The sequence below is a fragment of the Aethina tumida genome, chromosome 4, assembly GCF_024364675.1.
Source record: "Aethina tumida isolate Nest 87 chromosome 4, icAetTumi1.1, whole genome shotgun sequence".
NCBI classification, from domain to species: Eukaryota; Metazoa; Arthropoda; class Insecta; order Coleoptera; family Nitidulidae; genus Aethina; species Aethina tumida.
In genome coordinates, this window is record NC_065438.1 from 4,613,645 (window position 1) to 4,624,157 (window position 10,513).

The 10,513-nt window shown below is 26.5% G+C and overlaps 1 protein-coding gene across 1 annotated transcript in view; it reads right to left on the minus strand.

The window, feature by feature from the left end:
- LOC109599232 (uncharacterized) overlaps positions 1-10,513 on the minus strand; it is a 45,384-nt gene extending 34,871 nt beyond the window's left edge. Inside the window, exon 1 of the mRNA XM_049965826.1 lies at positions 10,477-10,513. Coding sequence (XP_049821783.1) covers positions 10,477-10,498 — 22 coding nt within the window. The 5' untranslated portion in view covers positions 10,499-10,513. The remainder of the gene's footprint in view (positions 1-10,476) is intronic.

Here is a 10,513-nt window from a genome sequence, read left to right on the forward strand (position 1 = left end):
TTACGGTCCGATGTCCGTGACGATCCTTGTGACTGTGATGTCCTTGAAGGGGGAGTGAATCATCTTAGACAAAAGGTCCTGAGGGATTTATCGGGATTTGATATAAAAAAATCATCGCAGAATGTTATGATATGAATATCTGGATGCTTATCTCAGATTATTTTTATATATAATTCATCATTTTGATATCAGATATGTTTACATATACTTATTACTATGATTATAAATATTTAATTAATTTAACTAAGATTACGAAAATAGTTAATGTATAAATCTTTATCTTATTGGAACATTTATATCAATTGTAAGATTTAGACAAACTTGATTGAAAGTTACTAATCAGAAAGTCACGAAAATAAATATTTAGTATCTTTTTATTCTTCAAAGTATAGTTAATAAAAAAATTTCAATAGTATATATGGTATAGGGTCTATTAAAAATAAAAAAATGCAAAGTTTAAGTTGAGAGATGTTGAAAGCACATTATTAAAGATATATTGTAATTATCTGTTTAATATTTTTGAAATAAGTATAGTAGCTGACAAAAAAATGTTAACATAGTATCATATATTTATTTAGAAAAAAGTTAAGAGATGCAGAGAAAAAGTTGAAAGAAAATTATTAAAAACATATTGTAAATAACTATTTAGTATTTTTGTACTTAAACTTTGGTTAATATTGTGATACTGATGAAATAAATATAGTAGATGACAAAAAAAATGTTAACATAACAAATATCATATATTTATTTAGAAAAAAGTTAAGAGATGCAGAGAAAAATTTGAAACAAAATTATTAAAAACATATTGTAAATAACTATTTAGTATTTTTGTAATTAAACTTCGGTTAATACTGTGATACTGATGAAATATGTATAGTAGTTGACAAAAAAAATGTTAACACAGTATCATATATTTATTTAGAAAAAAGTTAAGAGATGCACAGAAAAAGTTGAAAGAAAATTATTAAAAACATATTGTAAATAACTATTTAGTATTTTTGTACTTAAACTTTGGTTAATACTGTGATACTGATGAAATATGTATAGTTGTTGACAAAAAAAATGTCAACATAGTATCACATATTTATTTAGAAAAAAATTAAGAGGTGCAGAGAAAAATTTGAAAGAAAATTATTAAAAACATATTGTAATAACTATTTAGTATTTTTATACTTATACTGTGATATCGATGAAATAAGTATAGTAGTTGACAAAAAAAAATGGTAAATATACTTAGAAAATAAGTATAGTAGCTGTCAAAAAAATGGAAAGTCCTATTCTTGATATTTTTCTGAAAATAAACTTTAAAAATAGTTTTGAATAGTAAAGAAACAAATAGGAAACATAAATTTATATCCTTCTGTTACACCATTGAAATGCATAGATTTAGTTTTCAATTGTTCGTTATATGCAGTTCCAATTGAAGGTTGTATAAGAGTTGAGAATCACTATATAAATCAACATAACGTACAGTCTCCGAGTACAGTTATCTGTGCCGTCTCCGTAAAATGTTTCATCTTTAATGGATAATAGTATCAGCATTGAATATCAAATGAACTCCGACTCTATTTTCATTTATTCCGAAGTGGACGTTTGTTATTGAAAATAAGCATCGGTCACATCTCGGCGAAGTTTATATAAATGTTCCACTCGTAACGAAAAGTGGGCCAGTCCCGTTGCCGTCATTGATTTTGTAGATAGTGTCCATTTATTTCCAAGACGGCATCTGCTCCTCAACTTCTTCCGCGTAATTCCACTATTTCGGACACATAAAACTTTTATGTTTTTGCTGAATTTTTTAAGCGGCCCAGCGATTTACGGCCGGCCGTCGTTTGTGTGAATAAAAAATCGGCCACGCGTTCGTCCATCCCCCAAATCCTCTTTGTGGGGGGATACATAATTTAAGTCTTGATCAAATACTCAAATATGTTAGATTCTAAGCTTTGGTTAATACTGTGATATTGAAGAAATAAGTGTAGTAGTTGACAAAATTAAATGTTAACATAGTATCAAATATTTATTCAGAAAAAAGTTAAGAGATGCAGAGAAAAAGTTGAAAAAAAAAAATGATTAAAAACATATTGTAAATAACTTTTTAGTATTTTTGTACTTAAACTTTGGTTGATACTGTGATACTGATGAAATAAATATAGTAATTGACAAAAAAAAATGTTAACATAGTTTCAAATATTTATTTAGAAAAAAGTTAAGAGATGCAGAGAAAAAGTTGAAAGAAAATTATTAAAAACATATTGTAAATAACTATTTAGTATTTTTATCTTAAACTTTGGTTAATACTGTGATATTGATGAAATATGTATAGTAGTTGACAAAAAAAATGTTAACATAGTATCATATATTTATTTCGAAAAAAGTTAAGAGATGCAGAGAAAAAGTTGAAAGAAAATTATTAAAAACATATTGTAAATAACTATTTAGTATTTTTGTAATTAAACTTTGGTTAATACTGTGATACTGATGAAATATGTATAGTAGTTGACAAAAAAAAATGTTAACATAGTATCATATATTTATTTGTAAAAAAGTTACGAGATAAAGAGAAAAAGTTGAAAGAAAATTATTAAAAACATATTGTAAATAACTACTTAGTATTTTTGTCTTAAACTTTGGTTAAAACCGTGATACTGATGAAATAAATATAGTAGTTGACAAAAAAATGTTAACATAGTATCATATATTTATTTGTAAAAAAAGTTACGAGATGCAGAGAAAAAATTGAAAGAAAATTATTAAAAACATATTGTAAATAACTATTTAGGATTTTTGTAATTAAATTTTATTTAATACTGTGATACTGATGAAATAAGTATAGTAGTTGACAAAAAAATGTTAACATAGTAACAAATATTTATTTAGAAGAAAATTAAGAGACGCAGAGAAAAAGTTGAAAGAAAATTATTAAAAACATATTGTAAATAACTATTTAGTATTTTTGTAATTAAATTTTATTTAATACTGTGATATTGATGAAATAAGTATAGTAATTGACAAAAAAATGTTAACATAGTATCATATATTTATTTCGAAAAGAGTTAAGAGATGCAGAGAAAAAGTTGAAAGAAAATTATTAAAAACATATTGTAAATAACTATTTAGTATTTTTGTAATTAAACTTTGGTTAATACTGTGATACTGATGAAATATGTATAGTAGTTGACAAAAAAAAAAGGTTAACATAGTATCATATATTTATTTGTAAAAAAAGTTACGAGATGCAGAGAAAAAATTGAAAGAAAATTATTAAAAACATGTTGTAAATAACTATTTAGGATTTTTGTAATTAAATTTTATTTAATACTGTGATATTGATGAAATAAGTATAGTAGTTGACAAAAAAATGTTAACATAGTAACAAATATTTATTTAGAAGAAAATTAAGAGACGCAGAGAAAAAGTTGAAAGAAAATTGTTAAAAACATATTGTAAATAAATATTTAGTAATTTTGTACTTAAACTTTGGTTAATAATGTGATACTGATGAAATGTATAGTGGTTGACAAAAAAAAATTGTTAATATAGTATCAAATATTTATTTAGAAAAAAGTTAAGAGATGCAGAGAAAAAATTGAAAGAAAATTATTAAAAGCATATTGTAAATAACTATTTAGTATTTTTGTACTTAAACTTTGGTTAATACTGTGATACTGATGAAATAAGTATAGTAGTTGACAAAAAATGTTAACATAGTATCATATATTTATTTAGAAAAAAGTTAACAGATGCAGAGAAAAAATTGAAAGAAAATTATTAAAAACATATTGTAAATAACTATTTAGTATTTTTGTAATTAAATTTTATTTAATACTGTGATATTGATGAAATAAGTATAGTAGTTGACAAAAAAAAAATGTTAACATGGTAACAAATATTTATTTAGAAAAAAATTAAGAGACGCAGAGAAAAAGTTGAAAGAAAATTATTTAAAACATATTAAAAATAACTATTTACTATTTTTGTAATTAAACTTTGGTTAATACCGTGATACTGATGAAATAAATATAGTAGTTGACAAAAAAATTTAACATAGTATCATATATTTATTTAGAAAAAAGTTAAGATATGCAGAGAAAAAGTTGAAAGAAAATTATTAAAAACATATTGTAAATATTTATTTAGAACTTTTGTACTTAAACTTTGGTTAATACTGTGATACTGATGAAATAAGTATAATAGTTGACAAAAAAAATGTTAACGTAGTATCATATATTTATTTAGAAAAAAGTTAAGAGATACAAAGAAAAAGTTGAAAGAAAATTATTAAAAACGTATTTTAAATAACTATTTAGTATTTTTGTACTTAAACTTTGGTTAATACTGTGATACTGATGAAATAAGTACAGTAGTAGACAAATGTGGGACGTTAATTTCTTGTAACAGTGTAGAATCCTTAATTAGAGAATATTGTTTCCTTATTTAACTTGAGTTGGTTTTTTTTGGACGTCTGGGGACTCATAAAACTTCTCTAATCGATTCACAACAATGAACTTCCCTCTAAGCAAAATTGATCCTTTGTCTTACTTCTTTCCTTAACATGACTTTATTTCAAGGACTACTCCAGGAACTTCTATTCAAAAATACAACAACTGATTTTACATCAAATTTTCTAAGCTTTAGCCTGTCGCGTGCTGATAAACATGTTAAATTCTCACACATTCAAGAACTGCCAACATTTTCCACAAAATACAATCCGTTTTTTTTTGTGCCCAAGCCCGAATCCGGCAAAAGCAAAAGGTCCAACAATGCCCGATCCAGAAATATCTTTATGTATACAAGAAAATAATATGACATTCACACATGTTTAGAAAACTTTACTTTTTCCCCAGCGAGGCAAAGCGTTCAATCTCGGTCCCGTCAATCCCTGTGCACTCCCATAATACGGATACGGGGAAATGCCGATAAATATCGGCATTGCGGGTGACAGCTCTCAGCCGTTCCGAAAACGCTTCGGAAATCAACGCATCTTAGTTTCCTCACCTGCTAAAGAGCTCTTCGAACGCCACTTGAAACCATTCTTTCGTGCTGTAACGTTCCTATTTGCCGTTGACAATTTAATCTGATTCCACTCGCCGAGATCAAATCAGACGGTCGGTTTATACGTGACGATTTATGCGATTTCACGTCCCGACAAAAGGTGAATTAATTTATTCACGACCCGCGACTCGAATCAATTTTATTAAATCGTCGGTAACAATTTAATCAATTCCTTTTTAAGTAGTTCGAGTGTGCGGTGAATCAAAGCACGAAGGATCTTTCAGCACGCAGACGTTTCCGGCTCATCACACCCCGGGTGGTGCATACATATTCATAGGTATTTACCCCGACAAATAAAACAGACCCAGTAATAATTAAATTACAAATTTTCGCCATTAAAACAAACTGTCACATCAAGTCTACTTATGTGAAGAATGACACACCCTCGCGCCGATTTGGTGATCCGTGAAAGGGGAAATTTAAATACGTCAAAACAGGGAAAATATCACGGAGACATTTCGGAATGGGCTAACCCTTCGAGGCCCGTTCCGATAACATCGACAGGCATGAACTGCTTTGATAACATTATCGGTTGATGTACCGACAATGGAGATGTGTTCCAGATATATTGTTAGATTTAATTAAATTATTCCCCGATTTACACGCTCCTCCGAAAACCAATTTCGATTTAACTTAATTAAATGTTTTCTGGGGACAATATCAGATTTTAATATTTAAAGATGTAGGTGGTAACATTGATATTCCAATATAATAAGAGTTTATTATAAATCCTGGACTATTCTGGTCTAACTATTTAGTATTTTTGTACTTAAACTTTGGTTAATTCTGTGATACTGATGAAATAAGTTTAGTAGTTGACAAAAAAAATGTTAACATATTATCAAATATTTATTTAGAAAAAAGTTAAGAGATGTAGAGAAAAAGTTGAAAGGCAATTATTAACAACATATTGTAAATAATTATTTAGTATTCTATACTTAAACTTTGGTTAATACTGTGATACTGATGAAATAAGTAAGTTTAATAGTTGCCAAAAATAAAATGTTAACATAGTATCATATATTTATTTAGAAAAAAGTTAAGAATTGCAGAGAAAAAGTGGAAAGAAAATTATTAAAAACATATTGTAAATAACTATTTAGTATTTTTGTACTTAAATTTTGGTTAATACTGTGATACTGATGAAATAAGTATAGTAGCTGACAAAAAAAATTGTTAACATATTATCAAATATTTATTTAGAAAAAAGTTAAGAGATGTAGAGAAAAAGTTGAAAGGAAATTATTAACAACATATTGTAAATAATTATTTAGTAATCTGTATTTAAATTTTCGTTAATACTGTGATACTGATGAAATATGTATAGTAGTTGACAAAAAAATGTTAACATAGTATCATATATTTATTTAGAAAAAAGTTAAGAGATGCTGAGAAAAAGTTGAAAGAAAATTATTAAAAACATATTGTAAATAACTATTTAGTATTTTTGTACTTAAACTTTGGTTAATACTGTGATACTGATGAAATATGTATAGTAGTTGACAAAGAAAATGTTAACATAGTATCATATATTTATTTAGAAAAAAGTTAAGAGATGCTGAGAAAAAGTTGAAAGAAAATTATTAAAAACATATTGCAAATAACTATTTAGTATTTTTGTACTTAAACTTTGGTTAATACTGTGATTCTGATGAAATATGTATAGTAGTTGACAAAAAAAATGTTAACATAGTATCATATATTTATTTAGAAAAAAGTTAAGAGATGCAGAGAAAAAGTTGAAAGAAAATTATTAAAAACATATTGCAAATAACTATTTAGTATTTTTGTACTTAAACTTTGGTTAATACTGTGATACTGATGAAATATGTATAGTAGTTGACAAAAAAAAATGTTAACATAGTATCATATATTTATTTAGAAAAAAGTTAAGAGATGCAGAGAAAAAGTTGAAAAAAAATTATTAAAAACATATTGTAAATAACTATTTAGTATTTTTGTACTTAAACTTTGGTTAATACTGTGATACTGATAAAATATGTATAGTAGTTGACAAAAAAAATGTTAACATAGTATCATATATTTATTTGGAAAAAAGTTAAGAGATGCAGAGAAAAAGTTGAAAGAAAATTATTAAAAACATATTGCAAATAACTATTTAGTATTTTTGTACTTAAACTTTGGTTAATACTGTGATACTGATGAAATATGTATAATAGTTGACAAAAAAAATGTTAACATAGTATCATATATTTATTTAGAAAAAAGTTAAGAGATGCAGAGAAAAAGTTGAAAGAAAATTATTAGAAATATATTGTAAATAACAATTTAGTATTTTTGTGCTTAAACTTTGGTTAATACTGCGATACTGATGAAATAAGTACAGTAGTTGACAAAAAAATATTAACATAGTATGAAATATTTATTTAGAAAAAAGTTAAGAAAGAAAATTATTAAAAACATATTGCAAATAACTATTTAGTATTTTTGTACTTAAACTTTGGTTAATACTGTGATTCTGATGAAATATGTATAGTAGTTGACAAAAAAAATGTTAACATAGTATCATATATTTATTTAGAAAAAAGTTAAGAGATGCAGAGAAAAAGTTGAAAGAAAATTATTAAAAACATATTGCAAATAACTATTTAGTATTTTTGTACTTAAACTTTGGTTAATACTGTGATACTGATGAAATATGTATAGTAGTTGACAAAAAAAAATGTTAACATGGTATCATATATTTATTTAGAAAAAAGTTAAGAGATGCAGAGAAAAAGTTGAAAAAAAATTATTAAAAACATATTGTAAATAACTATTTAGTATTTTTGTACTTAAACTTTGGTTAATACTGTGATACTGATAAAATATGTATAGTAGTTGACAAAAAAAATGTTAACATAGTATCATATATTTATTTGGAAAAAAGTTAAGAGATGCAGAGAAAAAGTTGAAAGAAAATTATTAAAAACATATTGCAAATAACTATTTAGTATTTTTGTACTTAAACTTTGGTTAATACTGTGATACTGATGAAATATGTATAATAGTTGACAAAAAAAATGTTAACATAGTATCATATATTTATTTAGAAAAAAGTTAAGAGATGCAGAGAAAAAGTTGAAAGAAAATTATTAGAAATATATTGTAAATAACAATTTAGTATTTTTGTACTTAAACTTTGGTTAATACTGCGATACTGATGAAATAAGTACAGTAGTTGACAAAAAAATATTAACATAGTATGAAATATTTATTTAGAAAAAAGTTAAGAAAGAAAATTATTAAAAACATATTGTAAATAACTATTTAGTATTTTTGTACTTAAACTTTAGTTAATACTGTGATACTGATGAAATAAGTATAGTAATTGACAAAAAAGAATCTGTCAAACATAGTTTCAAATATTTATTTAGAAAAAAGTTAAGAGATGCAGAGAAAAATTTGAAAAAAAAATTATTAAAAACATATTATAAATAACTATTTAGTATTTTTGTTCTTAAACTTTGGTTAATACTGTGATACTAATGAAATATGTACAGTAGTTGACAAAAAAAATGTTAACATAGTATCATATATTTATTTAGAAAAAAGTTAATAATTGCAGAGAAAAAGTTGAAAGAAAATTATTAGAAACATATTGTAAATAACTATTTAGTATTTTTGTACTTAAACTTTGGTTAATACTGCGATACTGATGAAATAAGTATAGTAGTTGACAAAAAAAGATGTAGAGAAAAAATTGAAAGAAAATTATTGTTGTCTGAAATTATCTTGTTGACCTTGGGATTAGTGCTATGGCCTGGCCAGCTCACAGTCCATACCTTAACCCAATAGAACATATCTGGGACATTCTTGGGAGAGTTTAAAGGACCATGGAGGATGTGGGGGCGTCTTTCACCCGAAATTTGGGAGAATTTGGACCAAATTGAAATTCGAACCCAGATTTTGAGTATGAACAGAACATGTGAGGCTGTCATTCGTTGTAAAGATAGAAATGCTCCAAATTAAGTTCAAATTTATATTTTTTATAAACACCAAATTTTGTTGGTGTAGTTCATTAATTTCTTGGAACAGTGTTTCAAAATGATAATTATTTCGACAATTTTGATCATAATTTATTTAACAATAATTATGGTGATTTTTAGAACTCTGATTTTATCATGGACTGTACTTAGGGAAATTATTTCAATTCATGTTATTTTACTGCCAACAACGCAAAGTCACAGTACAAGTTTAAAATTATCCAATTAAATTCCGAACTCCCACATCAATATTTAACCATTTGGTTCTTCCAGATTCAATTATTCACGACTTTAAAATTGTTTCATGAAATTTTAAGAGGTAAAATAGAGCAAAACCAAACATAACATGGCACCAATGAATCATTAACAAAAAGCAAATAATATTTTTATAAATACAAAACCACTTTGGTTGCACGAGTCGCATCGAGTGTGTTATTAAAGCGCAGACGTGTTATTTAAAATGGGGGACGAGTTACAATTTAATTCAGGCACGAATATAATTCTGGTACGGTAATGCTACATTGAATTAATAAAATAGAAAACATATTCCGTGCATATAAGAGGCACACGGTAACCGTGAGAATTCGACAGTTGTCTGGAATAACGCGAACGTCAACAAATTAACTATTTACGAGTCGATTATGAAATCAATGGCCGATTACCGATTCATAAACTGAATCAGTGAGTCTGTTGTTTTATTATACATATATGTTTTTGAGTTGTTCTGGTAACACTCCCACTTCCCACAAAAAAATATGTAGTAAGTGTAGTCTGGCAAAATTAATTTCTCTAAGAGGTTCACCGCACAAATAAATAAATAAATAATGCATTAAATTTGATGATCCATTAGTACAAGCTCCGCGATTAATATAGATGCTCGTCCAGATTCCGTTTTATGTCCCTTCACCTATAAACTGGTCAATTCCACCGATATTTATGCGCCTTGTATTATTTCCTCGAGCCGCAGCCACACACAAAAAACGCAGCCAGCTCTCTTCATTAATAGTCATTATGGGGCAGCAATTTATAGATGGCTCTAAGTAAAAATCGGCATAAACCCGTCCAATTACCATTGCAAATGTCTAATAAATGTCTTACTCGGCCGTAAAATATTGACGACTTCATAGAGAAAATTAAGCTCGTATTTTAAATCGGCGATGCACGAGAAACGCTCCGGATTCCACGGGAAACAAAAACACGAAAATAAATAGGTACTTGAATATTACACGAGGAGGAATTATTGAGTCGATCGGTGCTGCTGAGGTGAGAATGTTTTCGCAGTTTACGCAGTATATGGCTTAAGTAAGACACGGGTTAAATCTGATCAATAAGATATCAATGGTATATGTATCACTAGATGATGATGATGGTAATTATTACTTCCTACTTACTTACATGGAATGGGGAAATGATTAATACTTATTCTAAGTTCACTCACCTGTTTGTGGTAGCTGTCTCATGTTGTTCACTTGTTC